This window comes from Anas acuta, chromosome 5 (genome assembly GCF_963932015.1).
Source record: "Anas acuta chromosome 5, bAnaAcu1.1, whole genome shotgun sequence".
NCBI lineage: Eukaryota > Metazoa > Chordata > Aves > Anseriformes > Anatidae > Anas > Anas acuta.
This window is the reverse complement of record NC_088983.1, coordinates 21791893-21819849: the sequence shown is the minus strand read 5'-3', so window position 1 is coordinate 21819849 and position 27957 is coordinate 21791893. Positions and strand designations below refer to the sequence as shown.

Here is a 27957-nt window from a genome sequence, read left to right as displayed (position 1 = left end):
CCTCAGGTAAGTGGTGTGAATAGCCTAATAAATAGCCCTCTTGTAAGCCATTGTGTGTCCTGGTGGATGCCCCAGTGAAATTTTTCTCTAATTGCAAAGAAATTCTGTTTGGCACCAGCTCTCACCATTTCCAATTGAATCAGCATGTCACCTTTCACTGCTGCTGCATGTCTGTCCCCAAGGCAAGGAAGCCACCCTGTAATCCTGAAGCTGGAAAACATCATTCTTCTGTCTGTGCACCCCAATTTCTCCTTCTATGGGAATATTAACTTGTTATTGCATTCAGATGGAAACCAGTAGAAACAACTAGCACTACTGACTTCTCGGGTTGCTTTGTTGTAAACAGCAGCTGCCATCTGGCTGATATTTTCTTGCTCACATACCAAGAAAGTTTTGAGGATCAGGCAGAATGCAAAATAAAGCCAGAGAAAGGGACTAGATGCTAAATTCAGCTGTGCGGCTGGAAAAGTTCAGCGAGTTGTTTGTTTCTTTTATTCTTCCCTGCCAGTGGTTATTAAACTTCTCAAGTAATGGCTGCAAGCCCCAGGGGGGTTCCAGGTGAAAATCATTCAAGCTTTTCCCTAGCAGGCCTGATGTGGGGAGAGCCAGCATGTGTGTGAGCTCCAATTCCCAGGGCTCTGCAATTTGGCTTAACCTTCACAGGAATGCAGGGGTGTGTGGCAGCAGCACAGCCATCTGTTTCAGCAGGGTGTTCAGCTCCGCTGCACTCTTCTATGCACTCTGATTAATTGCAGCTGTGTACAAATTAGTTTTTCTCAAAAAGTTATTTATCGCCCTCAAATTAACAGCACAGGCATTAAAGCTCAAACAAACAGACAAAATAAGAGCAATAACATTGGTCCAGTTTGGAGACCTGGTTTCATCTTGGACTTGTGGTGCTGGTGCATTGTGAGTGATCCCAGACCTCTCTGTTGCCTGAGTAGCTACTGTTCTCTCTTCTGTCAGGAGCTAATTAAAGCCCCAGCATGGTGCTGTAAGCATTGGGCTGCAAGAGGTGATGACAGAAACACAACAGTGGCACCTGTACTTTTGGAGCCTGGGATAAATGTTGCTTTTCTGTGTGGTGGAAGACATTGGCAGTGCTATGTGGTCAGGTGTAGACAGTTGTGTGCACTCCCTGAGCTAGCTGCGGTAGAAAGGCCATCTGGCTGCATTAACGCAGGACAATGCCCACATAAAAAGTCCAGCTGTGAGGCAAGACTTCTTTGCACAGGCACAGTCATGAGGTAATGTGTGTAATCATCTTTGGGACCAGCGCTGGCTCAAAGCAGAGGCTCGACTGTCTGCACCATGTGCTGCCAAGTGCTTTGTCTGGATTGAGGCTTTCACTTTTTCAGTCAAGTCTTGAACACCTCCAAGGATGGAAGTTCTGCCTCATACTATGATGTAGTGTTCATATACAGTGTAAAATATTTTTTTTTCATGTGGAAATATTCCATTCATTTGAAAATGTGACTTCATGGTCTAATGTGATATAAAACTGTCTTAAGATGTATCTTGCAACTGGAAAGTTTTATTATATTTCATTTAAATTTATGATCTTTTAAAAACAACTAATGCTCTGTGCTTCTCTAAGAACTTCTATTACTGATCTTAAAGTGCTTAACAAACAATAACTCATGACGACAATATTCTCTGCCCCAAGATGGATTTAGTTTTCTTCACGCTAAAGGAAGTGAAACTGAGGCAGAGAAGAGCCTTGTGCTATGCTCCTTGTCTGACAGCGAATGCAATGAAAGAGACAAGCATAAAGAAACAAACACATCTCATTCCAAGTTCTCCTAGGCTTAGAGCTTTCTTTCAAAACAACAAGAAAAAACAGGACGTGCTGAGTATGCACACAAACGCCACACACAGAATGCATTTCAATAAACTGTTTTATTTTCTGAAGTTTGAAACTTAAAAAGATACTCAGTATGCTAACTCTTTTATTAGTCTTTAGAAAAAGAGAACACACACTAGAGATAGTTTGATAGTTTCCCATGATTAGTAAGGTTGAATATTCATTCTATACAAAAGACTACAGAATTAACAATACATTACAATTACCTGTGCCCTCAAATGGTAACACAGACTTATTACTTGTTTCAAGTAAAATAATTACTTACTGGAGTGACACATTGATTACTAATTCCTCAAGAAGTTATTATGCATTACTATTTGAAAAACAAAGACTTGAAGTCAGAAATATAATTCTTGCTAGGAGTTGCTCAATATGATAAATGATTTTGACTCAAGTAATTGCTTCGTTAAAACTAAAATGTGCTGAAAAAGCTTGAGTTTACTTTGCTAATGCCGCATAATAAAGCAACTAGTGTTAATAATAATTATACTGCTAATAGACTGCTGAGAATTAACTCCTGCCTCTTATTGGTTACCACAAATATAACATTTAAAACTTCTGATCAGTTGAAACCACTCTGTAAACTGGTCAGATCCAGAAGCACAGGAACATAAACAGAGAGGGTTTTCGTTATTAATTTTTGTTATTCTTAGATGCTGGTAAGTGGATGAAACCCCAGGTACCGTAAGGTTATATGCACAATGTGGGAGCTGAAAACTTCCTGTGCAAACTTAGCAGCTCTCTTTGGAGTGTGCCTCAACTGGATTCATCCACCAAAATACCCCCTTGTGAGTTTTGACCACTAAGATGTGAATGATAAAATGATTTGCCCGAAAAGCAGAGGTGAAACAAAGATGGATGATGTTTACCCCATGAGAATCTTGCCATGACCTCCAGGGAAAAGTCGTGGGCCTTAAGATAGCCGTTCACAATTCCCAGTTTTGTGCTTAGTCCACAGTATTAGGTCATGCTCCCTGCTACTTCAGTAGTAGGAAGCAGAGAGACTTCTAGGAAGACCTCATAGTGGGCTGTTGGAGCCCATACAAATCCATTTTAAGGTTTCCAGATCCATACTGTCATTATTTGATCAGGTAGTTTGGTAAAGGGATTAATATAACAGAGGGAGAGATGCTAATACCAAGACCAGTACTAGTTCGTGCTCTCAATTAACTGTTAGAAGATTTCTCCTGTTTCTGAAAGTTATATTCATTTCATTGCTTTCAAGAGTGTTAAAATAGATTTTGAGTATGTTCAGAAAAGATCTTTTTCTTTAAAATAGCATGGATTTTTTTTGACAGTATTACATCCCTTCATCATCCAAATGTATATTCTGATGAATGGTTATCTAGAGCAATCAGTGGGTTCTTTTTGATGATACAAGGATTCCTGCTTCTTGGGGATGCTGTCAGAGATGCTGGAGCTGCAGATGCTTCATAGGGGAGTTCTGATATCTTTACATAGGGATTCTTACTTTTCAGCCTTACAGACTCCTGGTTTTGGTTCCAGTTCAGGAACAAAGAAGGGTTGGCACCTGAAATAAAAGAGTTTGGTTTCATTTTCTGGAAGACACAGACATGCCATTTCTCCTGTGCAAGGGCTGCTTTTGAAAAGTCATTCAGTGATTAGAAAGCTAGCAGGGTGCCACAGCAGAAAGCAGGGGTCCTTTGGTGTACAGTCTTTAGCATTTTGTATGCTTCAGGGAAAGATATAATACTTTCATAAACGACCAATGTGTATTTCATCTCTGTACTCGTGGAAATATTAAATTCTCATTTTGAAGTTGGTCACCAACTATGAGATCTGAAGATCTGATGACTTTGTTTTTTAGCAGATAAAACCTAAGATACAACCAAGTATCTGGCGTCACTGTTTTTCATAAGCTGTTCTGTGGGGCCACTCCTTGCAGGTGGAGAAGCAAGGAAAACCTTATGAAAAGAGAGTGTGCATTATTACTGAAGACAAGCAAAAGACGCCATCTTTCAGTAGGGGAACTGTAATCAAAATTATCTGTGAAAGAAAAAGCTTTCTGGAAATCAGATTCTTTCTGGAATTTTTAGGAATTGAATTTTCACAATTTTGCTCTGATGTGGTGAGAGACAGTTGTTTGATCAACCAGGTTAATTTTTTCTTGAGATTAAAAGCAAGGCAATGTGTGTGTGTGTGTGTGTGTGTGTCGACACACCCTGCCAGTAACATTATAATAAAGATCTTTAATAAACCTTTGGTTTTGCCCTGTTCCATCACCCTCTCTTGCCCAAGCAGTGGGGCCTCTAGTGGGAAAGTGAAGTGAGACAAAGTGATGCCTTGGCATACAGGCATAGAGCTGAACTGCCACTGGGAATATCTTCTGCTACATTAGCATAGTTTTCACACACGTCCTGCCATGTTAATTGAAAGATCTTTAATTTGCATGTGGGAATTATCTGATTGACTCTCTTCCATGAACCCTCTTTATAATTATGCAAATGGCCTAGCACGAGGGAGAAACAAGTCATTTTATTAACTTCAAAAGCAATGCATTTAAAATAAAGGAGATGCCAGTGACAAAACTTGCTCAATACCAAGCACTAACAACAGGTCCAAGAAACATATGCTTAGCCCCTTGAGCATCTGGAGACCTTTATTTTATTTTGGATTCTACTGATAAAGCTACTTTGCAGATACAAGGGCATTGAATGGTCATCCATTATACAATGCAAAACTGCTGCTTTGTCTTACTTCTGATCAAGGTTTCTTCTCAGCTTGCTTTATAGCATCTCCCTAAAGACTGTCAGCATGGCTCTCTGTCAAGAAGAAACACTTCATAGTCTGAAATAAGCCAATCACTTGATCCAATGATGGCTCTTCGCCAGCTTGTTTGTGTGAAATTTATTCTGGCTTGAGTAGCTGCTTCGTTCAGTGGCTGTCAGAAAGTTTAGCTGAGAGCTATGGTCAGTATTTCATCTTATAGGAGCTTCCACTTTTTTCTTTGTTTGTCTTAGAAATGACCTCTGAATAGTTTGGGCTTTAGGGTTTTCTGAGAAAATAGAAATGTGTTTGAAATATGACATTTTGTTCACTCTTTTGGAGGATGTAAGTTGGGCATAAGTAGGTGCAGACTTTGGTTCTCAGAGGTGTTTCAATTTTGTTGTTTCAGGTATACTTTAGGGCCCATAAAATCAAGTGTTATAGCACTTTAATTGGAAAAGTTTGGAGAACAAGCAGTCACATAGATCTATATTTTGTCTATGGTATGTCCTATAGTGTATTAATTTTTATTAATTTTACCTTTTATTATGACGGTTACTACAGAAAAAAGCATGAGTCTCTCATAAGCATAGCTAAGCTTGTATAATTTAATATTTTTATATTGACATAAGTATTCAGCCATCTAGGTTCATCCACCTCCCTTCATCATTACAATGTGAATTCCTTCCCGTCTAGGCAAGATTAACTTGGTCATGCTAGTCAGACTATAGGTAAGGATTTATTTGTGCTCAGTTTTGAAAGCTAACCCAGCTGCAATGGTTCTGCAAAACACTGCATGTGTAATTTGGTGTGATGAAGATGCCAGGTGCTGATGGGCCTAGTCTGCTAAAGCTGAACTTATTCTAACCTCACCCCAGCAATAAGCTGTCAGCAGTGCTCATTCACTTCAGCATAGGAACTCTGGATTTCAGCCCAAGGTATGAGATTGAGCTCATCACTTCTCACTTCTTCCTCTTCATGAATTCCTAAAGAAGTTTCTACAACCAAAATAAATAAATAAATCTTTCCATGCTCACTCTTCCCATTCCCCCTTTCTTTTCACTGTCATTCTATTCAATTTTTCCTAATCCCCTTTACTTTTAAGGCAAAAAGGAAAAAGAAAAAATCTGCTGAGAAATGGATTTTCCCTTCAGGGTGATGCAGACTTCAAAAGAAAAATCAGTCATTTCAAGAGGGGGAAAAAAAGTCTAATCATCAAGAGCAATAATTACTTTCTAAATATTAGCATGGCAGATAAGGAGAGCAGAACTGAAATGGAAAGTGAGGCTTTCTGAGTTATTCATTATATTTGATTTGAAAGTTTGAAAATTCTAAGGACTTACTCTGTATTGCATCTCTGTAATGTAGTTATCACAACTGATAACTTATCGAGACAGTTATCAGTTCTGTTTCTTGTGTTTCTTCAGAGATAGAAGATGGCAGTTCGAAAATTAACTGCCTTTTTTTTTTTTCTTCCAGCTTGATCTCTTTGCTTCCTTCTGTGCTTATGCAAACCATACATTTCTGTTCCCAGCCATTTTGTAGATGCTCTGCTTTGAATTCATTCAAGAGTATGTGTGGCTGAGCTTTAAGCCTCATTCCAAAATCCCTTCCTTAAGAACTGGTTTCTTTTTTTTTTTTTTTCCTTTTTTTCCTTTTTTTTTTTTTTTGTAGTCTCTGAATAGCAACCTAGTTAAAAGTGGTAGCAAACCAGGCTTTCTGTCTGGCAGAACGTAATTAGATTCCTTTACCTGTGGAAATACAGACCTCTTAAGCTGTTTCTCCACACAGATATACTCACCATATTACTAGAGCAGGATTGTTCTCTACAATATTTTTTAAAATCTCTCTCTGAATTTGCTCAGTGCTATTTCAAAGTACATCTGCTCATGTCCAAGAATGACTAGGAATTGGTGCAGGTATAAAGAGTGTTTTTAGGCCAAAGTCATGAATGGGGAATCTGTTTTAGGAGAAGATGTTGTTAGAATTTAGTTTCTTTAGCTTGCAAACTGAAGGAATAAAGGAGATACAATTTTTCTCTGAAACTCTGTCATGTTTATGAGGACGTGGAAAAAATATTTATTTAAACTAAAGGGTTGCATGGCCCAAGGGCAAATACCCACCCACTGCCTAGCTATGAACCCACTGAGTGGTAATCAGAAATGGGTTCCTATCAGAGTCCTCTGGAGGAAGGGGTGCAGGAGAATAAGTTTATTTTTAGCTTTATTATGTGATCCTGAAGTAGCTGAGTATTAGCTCTTAAGACTTAAGAGGTTCCTTCTTTCTTTTCCTGTGATTTGTGTACATTATGAGTCTGCACCTACTAACATTTTAGTACTATACCAATGAGAATATCACAGAGATACTACATAGAGCACTGCTGTCTCAAAATTCTGCTGAGCTTCACAGTGATGAGTTGTCAGCTCTTAGGCAGTGCAGCTGAGCAAGAGGCTCTCACAATAAGGTGCACAGTTCCTCACAGCAGACAGTTGCAGACAACTCATTGATAGGCATAGTACATAAGACCTTTTGTCTGCTTGGCTAGTCACATCACATGAGGTAAAATTACTCCAATCATTAGATAAAGAGCCAGCTATTCCACTTAAAGTGAAAATTTTCTTTCTTAACCAGAGAAGTAATCAACTGCAAGGAAGAGAAGAGACTTCTGAATTCAGCACTCCATAAATCCTATATACTGGCTTCTGGTTGGGTTGAAGTGATAGTCACTCCTATTTTTAATATATAAGACACTATTTTATATTTGAGTTTCAGTAAGTTTATAACTCAGCTTCTGAATGCTAGAAAAAGCAGAAGAGAAATCCTGAGCTCTTCGAAGTTGTTATTTTAGGCGGCACTCTCAGGACTGGCATTGCCTGAATAAAATGATAAGCTGGATTTTCTAGCACAACTAGATGGTCTGTTCAGTGAGAACATCTGGAGCTGGAAACTTGGAGAATTTTGGATCAAATTTGAGTTTGTATTGACTTTCAAACCTGTTTTCCAGCTGGATGGGAGAGGAAGGTGCTTGAAGTTTTTTGTTTTGGAGAGTAAATATGATGTTAGAGCTAGTCAGAGCACAGTAAATACAAGGCTTGGGTGATGATGTGAGATGAAGTCAAGTTATCTCTATCATTAGGTAAAGATTAGGTACTGCACTTAAAGTGAAAAAAAAAAAAAAAAAAAAAAAAAAAAAGTACATATAAAGTATAGAAGCCCCTGAAAAGGAGAAAGGCATGAGATAACCTGACAACTCAAATTACATGAATTAAGTACGGCCTGGTGCTGCGCCCCTCAGTGGCAGAGTTTGTGGTTTAAAGTGGAGAGTGAAAGGCAATAGGCAGGGTTCTGGACACAGAAAGGCTCATGACATTATTCCTGCTCAGCCTGAGAAATGAGGCCCAGAAGGTTAAAAGAAATTAAGCACTTTATTAATGGGGGCCAGGATTCAACATACAATATCAATTCTTCAGTTTAATCTGATCACTTGAGTTCTTAAGATATCACAGCAATGACTAGGTTCTGGCCTTGAAACGTTTTGGGGGAGAATTTTGTTGGAGGGCATTCTGCTCACTACTGCCTGAGGAGGTTCACCGCAGGTCAGAAGGGTGTGAAGGGAAAGATGACAGTGGAGTGGAGCCTTAAGGCATTTCCTCCCCTTCAGCTGTGTGCAGTCAGCAAATTCCCAACATTGCACGAAGTGCAGATGCAGGAAAAACGCTCATGCTGCCATCTCCCCACATCTAGAATAGGGCTCTGAATACCCAGGGGGGGAACACTTAGCCCACTCCACAGCTAGTGTATAATTTCTTTTGTTTTCATGTGTGGCGTCCAGCTGTGCAAGCTCTGTTTTGAATTAGACGAGTGTAATGTACTGTACAGTGCTTAAGGACATACAAGCAACACTCACTGGGCTATTGAATCAAACAGAAGGAAAAAGAAGGAAGTTGCTCTCTCTGCAGTTGGAAAGTAGTGAAACAGTCATTATTTTGTACTCACTCTACCAGTGACATTTTAATTTATGAGCTAAAAATGCACTGATTGCTGGCTGCAAAAATTGATTTGGTGTTCATCTGATTCAACCCATGTCAGAGTTTGAAAGTAATTATGATAGTGGAGCTGATAGGCAGGCAATTACATTTTTATTCTCTCTCTTTCTCTCCTTATTTTTCCTGAAGTTGTTCTTGTCAGAAGGCCTTGCAAGCATAAGAATATCATCTTTAGCAGTGTTATTTTGTAGATTATTAAGGTATAGTCTCAGTTAGGGCTAAAGCTGAACTAAAAGCTTTACTTAGCTTAGCCTTTGGTAGTTTCTTCAGACTGAACCAGATTAAAGAATCCATGTTCAGGCAAACAATCTTGTGCTGCCCATACTTTCCACACACCATTAATAATGCTGTCTATAACCAATATTTCCTAAATCTGTCTTTTAGCCCTTGTTCACGTTACCCTGTGCTTACGTGATGCTCTCTGCACAGTATCTGCATGGGGCACTCTCATCACCACAGGCTGCAGCCTGGACACAGCTCCAGGAAGGAGATCCTGTAGCTTCTTGTTCATATGCTCCTGATGCAGGGTGATCCAGAAGGAAATTCCCTGCTGCGAACCACTGTGACTCGTAGATATCAAGTGTAGATCCTTTTCACAGGGCTAACACTTCCTGACATCTCCTCTGGGTGTTTTGCTGCCATGCACATACCAAATAGGATGTCCCAAATTTAGGTGCAAATTGATAGACGTTAGATTTTTATTTGAAAACTGATGCTTCAATGCATTTTTTTTTTTCTGAAATAGATTTTAAAGAATGTTTTGTTTTGTTCCAGCACAGAGCAAAAGTCGATGCTTCAGCATTGTATTTTATCATAAAAGTAAGCTCTTATTCCCCTGTCAGCTGTACTAAATATGTTGCTTGTTTGCCTAAACACTGCTGCTTGCAACAGGGTCTATTTCATCCCATTGATACTGCAGTATCTAAATAGTAGGACCTTGATCTGATTAAAGGCTGTGGCTATTATCATTATTATTAAAATTCAGGTAATAGCGATTGTATCTTCACATGTAAGCTGTAGTATTTCTCTGGTAATATGGAGTTTATATATTTATATATTTCTCTGGTAATATGGAGTTTAAGGACGTTTTTCTCCTGTGACTTTAAAAGTAGATATTTGAGTCAAGATCAGTATCTTCACAGGTATTAAAGAACCATTCAGCTTTCCTGACAGCCTGGAAGAGGAAGGGATGGCAGAGAAAAACAGGACTAATGCTGAAAGTAGGAGAGCAAAGCCTGTGAGCTTCAGTAATACTGCAAAGAGTGCAAGGCATACAGGGAGCAAGAAGGCTCTGACAGCTCTGGGCTGAAGGTGGGAACTCTGAGTGGGAACTGGAGGCTAAAGTCTCCCTTTAGCACTTTCTCTTTAGATCTGAGCTAGAAAGTAACTCATAGGGTTCACAGAGAGAGAGGTAAATGAAGTCTGTGTACCCATATGAAGTATCTGCCTCCAAAACTTGTGTAGTATCTTGTCTTCCAAACTTGTCTTGCCTATTATGCATTTACTTCATTCTTACACTTCAGATGTACTTTTCTCTCTTTTGCTTTTTGAGGATGAGAAATTGTATTTCCATTAAGTGAATGGCAAGGCATGGAATTGTATAGGAGTTGCATGTTTTCATTTATGTCTTTTATGTTTTACATGCCATACAGGATTCAAAAAAACTGTGACTGTAGAACATCATAGGTTGTATGATTTCAGGACAATCACTTCTTTACCTTTTGCAAAGATGCTTTGCTGATTTTCAGCTAGTCAAATCATGGATGGCCTGGCAAGAGTCAATAGCTACTGTCCTGAAGACTCCATTCCACACACAGCCCGGTTGTGTCTTTTGTCTGAGGCTGTGGCTGTGCCCTTATTTGTTTCTTTTCTTTTTGCCCTTACTAACTTTAAACCAAAGCAGTTCCTTAGAACTGTTTTTGTCAGTGATCCCCAATGAAGCACCCTTAGAGTAGAGTCCACTCCAGAGTAAAATGTCACAACCACCCACAGTGATACAAATGGTCTGAGGAGAACAGATTATTGTGGGAAAACATATGCTGTAGTTTTTCCCTTTCCTATTCTCTGTTGGGCCATAAAGTACAGCTGTGTCTTTCTATATAGTTCAAGGCTATTCTCATCTACTAATCAGACAGCATTTCAGCTTTATATTAAGCTGATTCACTTTACAGCATACAAGATTTAAAGAACTTCAACAATGGAAAAGAAATAAGGAAATGGAGTGAATTGTAGAGCATTTTTGCCCCACTATTGGGAGGTATAGATATGTTTCACATTTCTAATTTGAATTCTGAGGTTTCTCTCTATTACTGATCTTGTGTGCATCAGGAGGTTTATTCCAGTCTGTTTCAAATGAGGCTGCGTTGCAGTGCATTACTTCTGCCCCCTGAGAACGTGGATTTGACAGGTTTCCCATGGGCTTAGTCAGGTGCCTTCTGCAACATCAGAAAGGTGCCAGCTTGTAGGATTTAGAATGACTGAGAAATCCAGCATCCTCCCAAATGCTTTATTGCTTCTTCCTAGACCCCACTGCCATATACATTTCAACGGATGCTTCTGAGGTGTCTTGAGAATCAATACGTTCCATCCTGTTATAGGGACTTAATTTTTAAATGTCAGGAAATGAGGAAGAAATGTCAGAAGAAATGCATTATTGGGCACTGTTTTATGTATGTGCTTAACCACACTGAACACTTAAAGTGAGTTTTTATACTGACAAATGGCCAGATTTGCTAACTTCTGGACATGTGTTCACATTCAAAAAGACAAAATGAATTGAGAAATTATTAGGAAAGAGACAATTGAAAATGTCATTGTGCCACTGTGTAAATCTGTGCTGTACCTTGCCTTTTGTGCTGCACTGTTTTGGTTGTTCCCTCTCAAAAAAAAACAATCCGTGATGCCTAGAAAAGAGATTAGCAGGGATAATGAAGGAGGTGGAATGGTTTCCACCTAAGGAGAGGTTAAATAGGCTGGCATTCTTCAGGCTAAAAATTGATAACTAAACAGAGGTATAGTAGAGGTCTCTACAATCAAAAGGGTGAAGATAAATTGTGACTAGGGGATAACTATTCACTGTCTTTTATGCAACAAAGATTAAGAAGAAATAAAGCACTGTTAGGCTGAGACCAAACAGGAAGAAGAACTTTTACTCAAAACGTGAACTCACTGCCACAGAATATTGTAGAAATAAAAAATGAATTTCGAAAGCTAATATGCCAGTTTGTGGTAGATATGCCTATTAAGATCTGTGAAATACACAATCTATGGAACATGAAGATGCAGGTATAACCACTTGCTACACTGACGTGTCACTTCAGTAAGCATATAGGAAGAGAGAAAAGTACTTCTGCATGTTTGTCTTGTCTTTATCCTATCTCTTGAACAAATACACGTAACTGGCTAATGCCAGAAGCAGAATGAAGATGGAGCCTGAGCTAGCATGACTACACTTACGTTCTATTTTTGCATGTTGTTAATGCACAGTCATTATAAGTATATATTTACATTTTGAGCACTTGCATCTGTGACTTTGTACTGATGGATACCAAAGGTACCTTCAGGCATTTTAAAAAGGCTGAAAAAGGCAAAAATTAAATAACTTAAACATCACTAGATAAAAAAAGAAGGAAGTAGTAAGCCTCCAAATCTTTCTATATTTTTTAAAAAATTCACATGGCAGGAATCTCTGTCTAAATGGGAAGACCTGTTTCTGTAAGTTGCATCAATATTTCATTAATTAAATTCATTTTTTTCTTTCTGTCTTTCTTTCTGTTTTGTTTAATTAGGATATAGTCATTTACAGCCAAACCTTTGTTCAGCAGCTATAAAATATTCATTTCCAGTTGCAGCATGATAATGAAACAGTATGCTGCAGCCCATTCAAACTGTTGCAAAGCAAGGCAAATCACCAAAGGGAAGGGAATAAATGCTTTCTTTTTTTTTTTTTTTTTTTTTTTTTTTTTTTTTTTCAAACAACAGACTCAAACATGCTCAGTGCAAACTGGTTTTAGGCAAAACGAAAGTCTGTCAGCTAAAAAGCAATTTATGTAATACGTTGGCAAGGAGGTGGGAAGCCAGTGAATAGAACTTAATGAGTTGACAGCTGTCGAGAACTCCATGGTGTCAGATCGTAGCATTTGTTTCGATCATTTGCACATTGTGTGTAAGTGGGAGACTTAGGTACAAGGGATACCCTGAGACCAGCCAGGCAATTTGTTCCACTACCTATGAGGTGCAGAGATTCAAAGCTGTGTGATATAGAGGTTACAGAGCATTTCTCTGCACCTGTTGGAAAAGCTGTGCTTCCTCTGAAATAAAGGTTTGCTTTCTGACTGGATGAGTACTGCTAGTCCACTGTGGCAGGGGTGTTTTTCTGAGTCATTTGCCTTTGGTGATGAATGGTGTTAAGTTCTGCTGTCATTTATTTCTGTAGATGTGCACTGCAGGTTTTCTGTACGGAGGAGAGATTGAAGGAAGTTCTTTTCCTTCTTATGCAGGAATCCCAGTTTGTAGGAATATGCAGTCTTTTCCTGAATTTTATTTCCTTTCAGAAACACTGAAGAGAGAAGATTATGTCTTAGGTCCCTCCTACCTCAGCTGTGCCTAACAGTTTGTTCTGGTACATATGGGAGTTCCACTTGGACTTCGTGTCTTCCAGCTCACCGAATACAACAAACTGGGTACAATCACAGTACCTTCTGTCTGGTGCTTTGCACAGCGCTCTCCTCCAAGTAGTCTCTGAACAGCTTATAATTGTTTGCTTCCAAAACATGCACATGCAGCTTCCCTATCTTAACAGGAAACCCATGGTGGGCTGGCAGGCTAGCTGCCCTGTCAAGAGGCATTGCAAATCAGTGGCAGAGGTGTCCTGGCATCAGGCTTTTTCTTCTGTGTTAAGTCTAAATGAAGATTATAGTAGGTGAAAGTAATGGTCCCTTCTGAGCATTCTGATCTCTCAGTCAAACAAACAGACAAAACAACAACAACAGGCATTGGCTGTAATCCTTTTCTTGCAAATTCCTAACTTCTCTTAGTGCAGCTATATGCCTAGTAACCTGTGGAGACGATTAAGAGGCTTTTTTAAAAAAAACTGTTTTACCATCTAAAGCATTTCAAAGTAATACTGTTATCCTACTAAGTTCAGCCAACGTTGCTGCAATATCCCAGAGTGCCAAAATGCACATGCTTTGATTTTACATGCTGCTGCCAGTCAGAAGCCTGCTATGGATATCAGTATGCCAACTTTGTCAGCTTAGCTAGCAACACTCAGAGGTGGTGTAAGTGTGCCGGCAAAACCCCTCTTCTGTCTGCATTGCTGGATCTGAATTGAGCAACTCTGCCAACTTGGATACAGCACGGCTGTAATGCCAGTAGAGCTCTCTGGCATGAACAGGGCCGAAGTCTGAAAATTAAGTGGTAAAAATGCCAGAAGGCATCACCTTTTAATGCCAGTGGCTTCTGTGACTTGTTTCTGGATAGCACATATGAGGCTACGAAAATAATAACATATAGAAAGGAATTTAAAGAAAAGTGAACTAATTTCCTCCCAGGAAGAGGTATGCCATCATCCTAAAGATATTTCTATAGCTATTTCAGAGAGAGAACATCAAATTTCATCTTAAAGCAAGGATGGTCTTTCTGCTTTTTTCTGCCCTTCTTGTTGAATGGCCCCAGCAGATACAAGATACCGATGCACACACCCTCTTGTATCTCTACACAGGAACTGGAGTACTTTGGATGTAGGGAAAAATGCATCTCTCTACATTTTGGCCATTACCCTGATCAAGATATCCTGGTTTATGCCTTTCTATGACTGACGTTGAGTTTTTTGCAGGCTAAAACTTATCTATCCCTAGTCCAGAAGGAGTAACTATTGCTTTATATTACTAAAGGCTTTTAATGAGCCTTGCATAAAATTAGGCATAATTTTTTTTCATGATTTTCACTGCTGTCAACACCATGATTAGACTATCCAAGAGAAAGACTTTCTTAGAGTTCTGTCTTGAAATACATGTCTCACTCAAATTCATTAACTCAGAAGCTTCTTCATTTCATATTCATCATGAATTTCACGCTACCTTGCAAAACTTACTGGAGGTTACTGATGCCAGACATGTTACTGAACAGAACAAAGCTGAGTTTAGAGGCAGCTTTCCTGGCAGTGTAGGAAGTTTTTTTCTGGCTTCAGGGCTTCATGTCCTCCCTTCCTTTGGATACTGTTTGCATAGTTGGTCCCAGATTTGGCCAGGGAAAGCTGGATAGTGCAAGTGAAAAGCCTGGCAGTATTTGTTGCCTCGACAGGTTTGCAGAGACACAGAAAGCTTATTCAATGGGTGTGGGGTGTTTTGTGTTGTGGTGTGTTGTGTTGGTTTTTTTTTTGTTTGTTTTTTTCTCCTCCTTCTTCTTCTTTTCTTCTTTAAACAGGTAGAAATATAGATGAGCTCAGCATGTTCCCGGTGGTGTTTAAAGCTGCCTGAATTCCTTTGTCGAGCTCTCTCGCTTAGTAAGTGCATTCCAGCTGAGCATCTATTGGGCCATTAAAGCTAACTTTGTTCCTTTTTTTTATTTTACACAAACACAAAAGATTGATTTGCCTTTACTACAGTTAATCAAACCCAATAGAGAGCTAAGTAAATAAGCAAGGAAAATGGCCTTCTTATCCATCACAGAGAGCAAATGTTCTGATTAGGCGGGGGCTGCAGAGAAACCCAGCGGGGATAAGTGTTCCCCATGCCTGTTGTGCATGGGAGTCTGCCTACCTAATGCAGAATTTTCTTGCATGACGACCGTTTGCAACTTGGACCACTTGATGTGGCATTTAAGTGAAGTTCAGTTTAAATTTAATGGGGTCCCAGGAGGTATTTGTTATGTTCAGCAGCTCAGGAGGTTGAAGTTTACCTGGTTTCATCAATACTTGATAGATCAAATGTGTTTAAACTGATGGGTAAATGTTTGATGGAAGTACTGTGTAGATCTCTTATTTAACATTAGAGAGGGATGGACAAACTTTGTTGTTGGGTGGTTTGTGTTTTTTTTTTCAGTTCATTTGCTGACTAAACAGTACAATTTTGAGACCTAGCCACAAGCTTTTGGTAAGAGTACCACATGGCTATTCAACCATGTGCCTCATGTTCTGTTTGCTTTCAGTAGGTTTTGAGTACCGGCATTTAGAAACTCAGTAAAAAATTCTGTCTCTAACTTTTGTAAATTCTCTCCTGTGACTCCTGGTGGTGGTGGCACTGACTTGAGTTGCTTATTTACTTTTTTGTTGTCTGTTTTTCACTAATATGTAGAGTGAAGTCAGTCCCTATCCCCTCAGTAAAGCTGTTAGTCTATTTGCATATCAAAAAGAGAGAAAAAAGTGCTAGTGCTGGAAAAGCTTGATTTTTAAGCATCAGATATAAGCATCAGAGGTATTCCTGGGTGAAATAATGTCTGGAACTGTTTAATTTCATTTTTATGTGAATTTACCTTACTAATGTTAATATCTTAGTATGTTAATAAATTAACATTAATATATACTGTCTGTTGTGTGTGCAGATATTTCCATACTAGCTGCTGACAGGTACTTATATTAGAAGAAGAAGAATGGACTTATGGTTAAGTCATCCTGTCAATGATCCTCGGAAATCTATGTTATAGCATAGTCTTCTTTGTGACCTTCTTTGTGTTTATGAACCTTCTCATTGTTTATAATCTAGGACTATTTATGGTCTTTTTTTAATAGGTATGCGGTTTTATGCTTATATATAGGTATTTAGTAGCTATTTTCCTTTGTTAACTCCTCTGTATATATAATGTTATTCAGGGAACAATTCCAGGTGCTGATGTGTACCTACTGGGCAAGGGTTTATTCTACATTTATTTATGCTGTGTTACATTTATTCCAAGTTTAAATGTGTGTGGCAACCCCCTTTCCCTGGTGAGCAAATGTGTGTCCTGTGAGTAACAGTATTTAAATGCCATTTTCTAAGCATGTGTTAATGTTTGAAGAGAGAGGAAGATTTGCCTGGAAAGAGTAGTCTAATGCATTAATGTGAATATTCAAAGATAGATGTTTATCTTATTGGGCTCAGAGGTACTTACAATAATTGCTGAAGCTGTTTTAAGGCACATTTATTCAGAGTAATTATGTTCATTGTTACTTTACGAATAACATACCCTGTCACATTAGAATTTAAGTGCCACAGTTTGGACGATAGAAAGGGTTTTTTTCTCCTTTATGAATTTTACCATTACATATGCCAACTTTCTGTGGCCTACATAATAATAAGCAGCAGAAATTAAAAGATAAGCAGGGGAGGAGGAGAACTCCCCAATTTAAACAAATGTTGGAGATTACTGTGCACCCCGACCCAATGCAGCTGTGTGTAGGGTGTAGATGCTGCCAGTGGACAACATCACTAGGTCATGGTCCAGTACAAGACAAGGAATACTGAAGTGAAGTTATCAGGAAAATTATAAAGGATAGAAGTACTTGGTTTCTGTTTAAATAAAAATCTAGGCCACACCTTCATCAAAGGAGTGTTCAGATGTCTTTAATTTTTTTAATGATACTGGTGTGTCTCCTGTAGAATTCATTCCCTACTGTGGCACATTGTTTTGTTCACTTATCCATTGTGGTTTGATGTGGGGAGGGATGCTGTGGGCCCTCCTGGAGTTTCAGTGCAGCCAGGACACAGCATCTGCCACCACCATTTGCAGGACCAGGCTTTTGCAGAATGCGTGCAACATATTAGGCTGTGCTGTCGCTTCCATGAGTGATAAATACATGAACGTGCTCAGATTTTCTAGCATGTAAGATGTCTGCTAAGAGAAGGTCTCCCATATCTAATTTCTCGTTAAGCCTCATTTGTAAGAGATGATGAGATCCCAATACTAAGTACTACTGCAATAAGCATGCTGCTTTAAAAATAGAAACAAGACTTATGTGGTTTTATTAATGAGCACATAAATAGAAATACCAGTTAAATAGCATATGTCACTGCTGCTTTGTTTTTGCTACATAGTAACCTCACTTTACAGGGTTGGTTTTTTTCATTTAAATCATGCGTGAGACGGGAGTGCAACAGGGTGTGCAGATTTTGAGGCTTAAGAGATTGTCATTAAAGCTTCTGTGATGTACTTAGTTATTTATTTCTTGCTTGGAGTGATCCAATCAATAACAGAACAAAATCAAATACAACTCCCTCCCCTCTGAGGAAGAAAAGACAAGCTAAATAAAGATGTCCAGGAGAAAATGCCAGCAAACGACATATTGATTTCCAGGAAAGGAGCAAAGTGTAAATGAAAAATATTCTTCTGACACAGTTATTAAGTGCAAGCTAGCACGTAAAGAAAACCCATTTACTCTTACTAGAGGCTGAGTCTTCAAAGGGCAGCTGATTCATCTCAGATCATTTGAGTCTCACTTTCTGAAACATAGGCTTCCCAGTAGTAAATGTAAAGGATTTTTCAGTGTTTAGGCTTTGCTTTGAGAATGTAAAAGGTTTACTAAAATTCTTATTGTGCGTCTAGTGAGCAGAAAAGTTGTTTTCCTCTTATTTTATAGCAGTATAAACAGAAGCATGAGGGAAGGAGGCAGTTTTCCTGACGTCAGACAGTGAATTTATGACAGTATCAGGAATATAAAATCAAGTAGCACAAGGGTTCAGATTCAATGTCCTTGGCAATTTGGACTGGGGCAATTTAAGAAGTTACTGCTCCCCAGAGATCTGCCCTGCCTTTCTGCTGGTGGAGTAGATAATGTGTTTGTTCTTCCGCAAGTATAGATCACGGCTCAACATATTAATAAAATTATGTCTGTGGCAGTTGAAGTTAGTTCATCAGACTATGTGCATCAGGGGGCTAAGATCCATACTGGGAGGATGCTAAATTCTGGCAAAAGGTTAATTTTTACCTACATATGTCTGAAAATCTTTATTCAGCTTTTGTCAAAATGTCTTCCTTTCGAAAACTCCTGACAAACATTGCAAAACAGTACAATGTAAATCGATGTGATTTTCAGAAAGCCCAAAACTCCTGAGCAGTGCCTGAATTTCAGCAGTTCTGCCCTTTCGGCAGCTCACTGATTTCAGAGGGAAAGTTGTGTCTTCAGCAATAGCAGCTTAAATTAAGATCAGAGAAGCAGTATACTCAGATAACTTCAGTGTATAGACACACAACTTTCATCTTCAAGGTGCGTCTTTGGGTGCAGGCAAATTAATGTAGGAAGGAGCAATAGGTTGATAAGGAGGAAGAAAGGCTCTCTTCTCATGCCAACACTGTCTTTTGTACTTAAGGCAAGAATTTATATTGTACAGTCCAGTCCAAAACTCTTGCAGATCTTGTGAGTTAAGTTACTTAAGATCGGCCAGTTGATCCTTTACCACATCAAGATGGAAGGAGTGCTGGGAAAGGAAAGGAACAGAAAAGCAAGTGACTCTGTGTGCATATATAATCAATATACATCCAATCTAGATTCCCGGAGATGAAATTTTATTTATTTAGTTAGCTCCTAAATAGTATGTAATTTCTTCAGGCCAAGAAATAAATTGAAAGGATTTAGAAGGATTTGCTTATCAGCAGAACACCACGTAGCATTACATTCCTTCTGCTTTTGGGAAGGTACATTGAAGTTGGGCTAAGCTGCTGTGGTTCAATACTTCTCTTTCCCTTGTTAGGGTGCCTTTAACAACAGTCAGATTAATCCTCCCCACTTCTCTGTCTCCCCTGTTTGCCCTCCCGTCTCTCTCTGTCTCTGCTCACACCTCTCACAACACCATCACCCTTCCCACTGCCAGCAGATAGGGACAAAAGGCAGAAACATGATTTTTCCCCATTGTCTTTGCACAGCTTAGGGATAGAACAAAGTCCCTGAAATTTGGCATCAAACCTGGTGAAGAAGAGTCAGTCTTTGCAGACTTAATGAACTATTGATTCTGTTGAGACGGGCTTTCAGTTTGCAAAGGACTAATTCAGCTTTTGAGTCTCTTTTTAAACGTCTGCCCCTGACTCTGGATTGACACACAATTGAAGGGATTATTTTTTGCTTTCTGTCACTTAACTGACTAGTTACTTAATCTCTTGCCTGCTGTAGTAATGGACGAATGACTGTTTTTGTTAGGGGGTAGCTCTCTCATGATCCCTACTTAGTGATACAATTTGACAGCAAATCAGGTTTTATGTCCAGCCAGGATCACAAAAGCAGGAAACGTACTTTGCTGGGCTACTGTTGAAGGGTGCATGCTTCCCAGATACCTACAAACTCCCAGCCAGACAGGGTCCTGGGAGCATAAGGATGGATTTGTTCCCATGGTAAGAACAGGCCTTCATCATTGACATTTTCTTAGTGTGAGTGCAACTAGCTGGAAGCTGTGCTGGATAGCGTTACTGCCTGCTTTGGAATGACAAAGAGAAATGTGTAATGATGTGCTTATATTACGTAGTGATGGGGAGAATGCACATACCAGATTGATTTAGATTGAATTAGATCAGACTGAAGATAAATGGGGCAAGCTCTTCCCCACTAGGGCCTACCCCAATGGTATTCATACCTGAATGGCTTGGGTACCTGCTAATCCCAGTGACAGTGTTTTCTTATATTTCCCTGGGGAGACTTCTCCATAGTTGATAAAGATCACTACTGAAATTTTTCTTGCTGGAAGTCATAATTATTTTTTTTTTACTGAATTTTATCCACTACATTTTCTGAAAAACCCTAAATAGCTCCTCTTCTCTCCTGATATTTATTAAACCCTTGTAATACCTGCAGATGTTTACCATACCTATAGGCCTTGATAAGTCATGCACAAGCTCTGATGTTTAGTTTTTGCTAAGCTAGTCTCATTCATACCTCTCTTCAGTCCTTTCATCTTTTCTGTGGCTCTTCTCTAAGTTGCTTTCAGTTACTCTATGTCTTTTGGCGTTGTATTGCACAAAACCAAATAAAATGAGCTATGGTTTCTTGGTGTAAATTGTTGTAGACCAGTTGAAATCAATGCCAATTTAAAACAACAGAGAATTTGGCCCTCTTCCCTTTGCTTTTACCTCAGAAGAGCTATATGGAGAAAAATGACTAGTTTCACGTTCTTTGATGCATTGCTTCTGCAGAGGCAGACACAACCCCAACAGTATCTTGGGGTGTGGAGGGTGGAATACAAAGGGCTTGAACAGCTTTGCAGCTGTGGCTGTGTTATGATGTGAAAATGCATGTTATACTACCAATGCTAACAGGTTGGAGAGGATTAATACTGATAAGAGATCCAAGACTGTCTTTAACAGTTTATACAGCCCCAAATTGCAGCTTCTTTTACAATACCTCATTATGATTTGAGGAACATTTCTAATATTTTCCTGTTTGTGTGCAGATTCTTTTTATCTGTCTGTGGTAGCTTGAATTTGTCCAGGCTGAGTCTCTCAGGCCTGCAATACTGTAATGAGCTCTGGGGTATTTTGCAAATAAGGATTAAAAAGAAAGTAAGAAACAAATAAAAGGTGTAGAAAGGACAGATGAAGGATTCCTGTTAAATTGAAATAATATGAACAGAATACAAATGCTTTGAAAAGCCCAGTTACCAAAATACAAAAAGTTGAGGTATTCAAGCTAGAAATTACACCTAAACTTCCTCTTCTGTCTTGTAGCCAGAAAGTGTCTTGGTTTCTAGAAGACAGAACAGCATCACTAACAATTTGCTGTTCTGGGGGAGCATTCACACTGCGTGCTGGTATGCACAGCAGACTATATGTTGTCTATATTCCATAATAAGTTTGAAATATTTAGGAAATAAGGCAGTATGGGAGCAGAGGAGGGATTCAAGCTGTCAGATTTTAAAAAGTTTGCTGAGTTTCATCTCTGTACATTTTAGGTGTGAAATGCAAATGCACTGCTCAGATAAATACAGCTGAATTTCCCTGGTGTTGGTAAGGTATTTGTACCTGGTATATTGTGGTGGTCATATCTCAAGAAGGAATGTAAATTGTGGTTCCTTGGTGGCAAGGAGATTTACACTTCTCTTGCAATAAAGCATTAAGTGTCACTTTTCAAATAATGATGCTGAATTGGAAGTAGTATGTGCAGTGTGCAGAAGAGTTTCAAGCAAAAGGCGAGTAGGAAAATTGAATCCTACTTTACAGACTGAAGCAACTGCCAAGTATGTACTTCTGGAAGAATTTGTTTGCAGGGTTTGAATTTATGGGTCCTTGTCTTTTCTCTCCCAGTAGAAGTGAGAACTCCATCATTCTAGGGTGTGTTATTTATAATTTCATAAAGCTGTTTTGTGACAGGACTTATTTTACCCAGTATGCCTAATCTTTCTCACATAATGGTGCACCCAAAGAGCAAGGTGTCAAAGAAATTTTATGGTTGGGAAAAGGGAAGATTCAGCACCTGCCATTTTGTGTAGAACAAAGGAGCAAAGGTGTGGGATCTGACACATAAATTGCGGCTTTGGGTACTTGGAAAGATTGGACAGGCATGGAGTCATCTTGAGCAGGTCTTGCCATGCCATCTCAACTTCCCTTACACTTGTATGTAGAGTTTAATGAACAAAGATGTAGAAGTATCACCATAGCAAGATTGAAGAGGCCCTTACAGTGAATAATTAGGAGGAGGTGATTATAGAACTAATAAGTCATTGAAGGGAACGGGGAGCCAATTCAGTGAAATTGAAAGAATTTGAAGGTAAATACACCCATAAATCCTCTAGGGTGGACTCAGAGTTTAGCACTTTCTCCTGCCCCAGTTTTATTCCAAGGCAATTTCATTAAACACTAGAGAGAGGGAGAGGAAAAATAATAATATAAATGCCATAAAAAATCTTACAGAGGAAGAAATAAAAAGGGTTCCTGCCAGAGAGAAATTTTATTGAAAGTTATTATAATACCTATCTTTAGTTTTATGTCCTTTAATACAGGGCCAAGTAATTTCAAAGCTGGCATTTTTAAAAAATGAAATACATATTTTAAAATAGTATAGTATGAATTATTATTTTTAATATAGAATTTAGCTAATACATGGAATAGGAAAATATTTTCTCTGTCGTGTTGTCTCCAGTGAAAACACATTGGTTCCATCATAGCATACAGGGAACTTTCTTTACTGTCATGTTGCCTCTACATAAGAAAGGTTAGCTGTTTAGATTACTGGACCAACACTAAAGAACAAATCCATTTACCTAACCTTGGGCCAATGGATGAGTGTAATCAGCTCAATTTCAAAAATGCTAAGAGTGAACCAGAAATGGAATAGCTGGTTTTGTTTATTGCCTCACAGCAAACTGTTTCTGATTATAAATTGATGATGGAGAGATTCCTGAGGTTGCAGCTAGCCTGTCCCATCTGGTAGATGCAAAAGTTAAATAATCATCCAGGGAAAATTCCCTTTTAAAAGTTACATATTCCAGTTACAAGAAGTTACGGTCTTTTGGAGGTTTCCTCAGCTCTGTTTCTGTGGTCAGGAATTTCCTGCTGCTTCTCACTGAAATAGCTTTATTCCTCTGGGATGATTCAGATGTTAGTATCTGAGCGGAAGGTGCATGGAAAACCAATATGTGATGGGACTAGAAAATCAGTTAGTGATGAATTGTGATGGAAAGTATTGAGATTAAAAATACAAGATAGGAAATGGCAAGACAGATTAGTGTACTTATCTCTTCTGTGGTTTGTAGAGATCTCATTAATGACCTTGACTTAAGTCTAACACCGCTTCTGGAGGTTTTTCTCCTTTTCTAACCCTCATTTTTATACATACAAAATCAGTAGCATGGGACAAACAGCAGTCACAGAGCAAGAAAACTGGAGTATCAAGGGAAATAGCATGCAGTGGAGGTGGGGAGATAAGGACAGAGATTAATTGATAGACTCAAGCGTGCAACTACTTATGTAAAAGTGCAAGTACAGATTGGAGTTGTCAGGCTTGGTAAGTATTGCACATCACACACTCGAATTTTGTTTAAGCCTGGCTGACTGTGTCCTCTGTTCAGAACCAAAGCAAGCTGCAGGAGTATTTTATAGAAGAAAAACTAGAATACGCATCTAAGAGTGCATAATATGTAGGTTCTATTTACTGTCTTTAAGCTGCTTATTATATAGGAAATTATAGGAAATTGTCCAAGATAAAAAAGGACCAGGCTTCATGACCTTTCAGGTCCTGCTCAGAACTCATCTTGGCTTCAAAATTCTACATCTCCTGATGTTCAGGATCTGTCACACATGGTTGGGTGGGATGTCCCAAAGGCTCACTTCACTCAGCATCCTGCTTCTGGCCCTGCTGGGTACTCAGGGAGAGTTCCAAACAGGACAATGCAAGCAGTGAATTCTTGTTTGGTCTTCAGTGCCTGTGGCACAGGGACCTTCTGTGCTCAATTCAGTGTGTTTAATTGTTCTGGATGGATGTTTTTACCTTTATTTTGGTCACTTTCAAAGTGCATTTATATCTTTACCACCCAACAGTACTCTGTTGCAAGGTGTTTCCCAGTTTTAAAAAAAGCTCTTATTATGTGAAGAAATATCTTTTTTTTTTCTTTTTTCTGAAATTGCTACCTTTCAGGTTTTATATGATGCCCCTAATAATCAAGAGGAAAAAAAGAAATTAGAAAGGAATTCCCTATTCTTTACAATAGTGAATCAGATTGTCAATTCAAGTGGATCTGATTCCAAGTTAATGACGCATGAAGCCCTTAGATGTGAGCAAGTAAATGGGCAAGTAGGTCCAGCAGTTGGTAAGTGATAACACATTGTTAAAATTTTTGTGTTAGTTTCCTACTTCAAGCAAATCATTTCTATGAAACCCTATGTGAGAATTGTCAGATCTTCCACTAGGGGCAAAACCCACACACCCTAAATCCAACCTGGAAATCAAAAAAATTGCCAGGGTCTCAGTACTGTGTAAGTAAGTCCTTCTAGTAGTGATGGATGATTTATTCTTTATTCAGAATAGTATCCTTAACTCCCTTAGCATGGGTGCTTTAGGCACCTGCATTTTCAATAGATACGTTTTGCCTCCTTAATTTTTTTTTTCTTTCAGTATGATTTTGTTGACATATTATGCTAAATTACTTTACAGTAGTACAATTAAAGACTGATATCTTTCTACCCAGGGACAGCTGCATTTCACTGTTGGAGGATGTGATCACTGTTTGCAGAAGTTTTAAAGTGGTTTGCTGCCCTTTGGGATAAATAATGCTTCATAAAATAGATGTGACAGAGACAGAATTATAGAAAGTGAATTTATTTTTTGTGCATTCCTCCTTTCTTGACCTCTCACTGAGCAGACAAACTTTTAAAGCCAGTTCATTTTGAGAGAGAATTCAGTACAAGGATTTCAACCAAGTTCTTCCATTTTCCGTGGCTGAGAGAAGATGCCAAAAAATGACCTTAACACATAAAATAGGAAATTACTCTGTATGTGCCACCTTCGATACCTCTTAATCTTGCCTCCCCATGAAAGTGTTTATGCATGAGATTACTGCAAGATTGCATCCTACAGAAAGTAGCCATACAGCATTGCTGGTGCAAGAGTAAGTAACACGTGTTAGGGATTCCCTTAGTTCATGCCTGCCTTTTTACAGATCCTCTGTTTTTATAATTTTCATTTACAGTTGAACAGTCCTATTTTTATTTCTTGTCTCACTAAAATCAAGAGTGAATGAACGTCAGGCTGAATCTGAGCTTTCTGACTGACTGCTCAATTCTGTTTTTTTTTTTCTCTATTTTCAAATTAAAAAAGAAAAAGTTGGGGGGTGCGAGGAGCTTCTGTCAAAAGACAGAGAGGCACTTGTTGGCATTAGAACCACGGGTGGCTGAAGACAAGATTGGGATCTCAAAATACTTCGTTTATGTAAAAAGAGGGAAAATGCAGCATTTTGGAGGCAGCATAATAGGCGTGTAAATGTAAAAGAGACCTTAATTAAAGCTGGAGATTTTTTTTCCAGAATAAGGATTTTGAAGGTTTGTCATGATGTGAGATCCCCAGGAATATTCACCTGGAGTACTGAAGTACAGTGTACTGCAGTACAGCCATCCTGCTCCTGAAGAGCTGAGATTTAAGCAATACTTCCTGCCTGGTGAGGTACATATCAGTTGTTTTGTTTCAGGAGACATCCCACTGATCCTGCTGCTCAGCAGAAAAGGCAGCTTTCTGCAAGGAGAAATTGTTAAGGGAGACAGTTTCAGCAGAAGCTGTAGTCTAAGCCGATGCTGCTGAGCTGGGGTAATTTTGTACTGTGTGCAGTACTGTTACTACCTGTGTCCAGAGGCTGCCACAGACTCTCTCCCTAATGGTCTGCATTACTAATTCAACTAATTGCAGCAATTATAGGCAGGAGATGCTGCTGGGAAGAGACACCAGTACACATCTCTCTAACATGCTGCAGTACATGCTGTTCATTAATTAGGCCAGCAGCAAAAATAAAAAGAATAATAATAATAATACAAATCACCAGCTGAAAATGCAAAGAAATGTGATGAAACTTGTCAGGGCCATGAACAGTCACAGTTTCGCTTAAACCTTTCAGAACTGGACTTGTCAGCCTGTCAGCCCAGTCACAGCCAGACTGATCCCAGTTCATTTGGCAGGCGAGCAGGTGCAGTTGCATGTTGGTTGGGTGTACCTAAAACATGAAGCAGTTCTTTGCAATGCAGCTTGGAAAATGTAAGAGATTCCCAGCCCAGGAGGTACATTAGCAGAACAGAAGGTACCTCTGCCTCAGAGTGATGCATTCAGCAACACAGCAGAGCACTGTTAGCTGCCTGGGTGATGCATATTATCTGGGTCTATCTTGTATGTTTTTCTTTGCAGAAAGCATGTTCAGCCTGGACATGCCTGATCTGTTCAGTCTGTCAGTGGGTGCCTTCTGGCTGGCCTTGCATGGTATTGATGTTTATCAAGGAGCTCAGCGTGTTCCAACTGGACACATCTACCTTGGCTGTCAGAGGAACGTTTGCCAGCCAAGCAGGTGTCGTAGCCCCCTGCACCTACTGTGCTCAACAGCACAGTGCCAGCCACTGCTAGCCCAAACAGCACGGCAGGCAGCCCGCACCTGTGCCCACCTGAAATATTCAACAGCGCAGTAAAAGCACTACTCCTCTGACAGGGGAATCCAGCTTTACGTTGGGTGCCATTTACACAGGCAGAGCTGGAATGCTTGGTACAAATTAAATATTTTAAAAGTTAACCATTCTGAAACATTTTTTCTAGGGTACTTAGCTGCCTCCATAGCAGCCTCTTGGCTTGCAACTATCTCATATTTTTTTCCTCTGTTCTTTTTCCTTTGTTCCTGCCCTTCACATGCCAGACAACAGATGACATTGTTTCATCAGCTGAATGTTCCAGTGACGATGAAGACTTCATTGACTGTGAACCCAGTACAGGTAAGTCAGGTCAGTCTTGTTTTGCTTGCTTTCTTACTTCATTTGCAAAAAACAATGCATACATATATTGATATGTGTGTGAATGTATACATATATAATTATATATGTATATATATGTGTGTGTATATGTGTATATATATACTTATGTATATGCACACTGTATATAAAATAAAAAAATATACAAGCCAAGCATCGGATCCCATGGACTTGGCAACAACAAAAAATAATAATATTTTATCACTGTTTGGTTCATATAAAGTTGTTTGCATAGAAAGCCACACTTCCCAAAAGCGATCCTAGCTAATTAATAGTTTACATGTTTGTAGCATGTTTGTAGCAGTTATTTCACTGACACAGAGGGAAAGCAAAAATATCAATGTGGCACATGGTAAATAATAAAGATTTATGAAGTGGGGAGGGTTAAAGTTTGAAAAACAGACAAGAAACAAAAGTGAAGCGGTAGTGGTTTATTAGTGTTCTTTAATCCTCATTAATTGCTCTGAAGATGAAAATATACAAGGATACATTTGTCCATGGGATTTTTAATACAGTTAACATGGTAATGTATTTATACTAATTTTGTTTTCTGTGAGCCCAAACAAATTGGGGAATATCAAAACATAGTTCCAACATAACAAAATTCGTAGTAATTCTTGCCATGTTATCTGCAGTGATGCTTCAAAATGTATCCATTAAAGAGTCAGAAGGACTGGCCATATGGAACTGACTCAACTTCTTCCTTTCAGATACATTTTGATAAATTGATGGCTTTTCTTTCTGGTGAGATATATGATGTGATATCCAGCAGGCAACTGCAGTCTATTTTATTTCTTACAGGCTTTTTCAAGTCTTCTTTTTTGAGGCTTGTCATGAGTTAAGCATTTCTATAATAGAGAACAGACATCATCGAATTTCTGTGTACATTTAAAAAAAAAAAAGGAGTTTGGTTAGAATCTTATGTCCTTAAAA

At 39.0% G+C, this 27957-nt stretch overlaps 1 protein-coding gene across 29 annotated transcripts in view; it reads left to right on the top strand.

Moving 5' to 3' along the window:
* Positions 1-27957, top strand: part of NRXN3 (neurexin 3) — a 970936-nt gene that overhangs the window by 905795 nt on the left and 37184 nt on the right. For 19 of the 29 annotated variants that reach the window (XR_011096953.1, XM_068683066.1, XM_068683058.1 and 16 more), the window contains one exon: positions 26913-26997. Coding sequence is in view for 28 of the 29 variants with exons in the window: in XM_068683066.1 (XP_068539167.1) it covers positions 26913-26997 (85 nt within the window). In the remaining variant the exon portion in view is untranslated. The remainder of the gene's footprint in view (positions 1-26912; positions 26998-27957) is intronic. The other 10 variants (XM_068683067.1, XM_068683068.1, XM_068683059.1 and 7 more) reach the window with 1 other exon arrangement.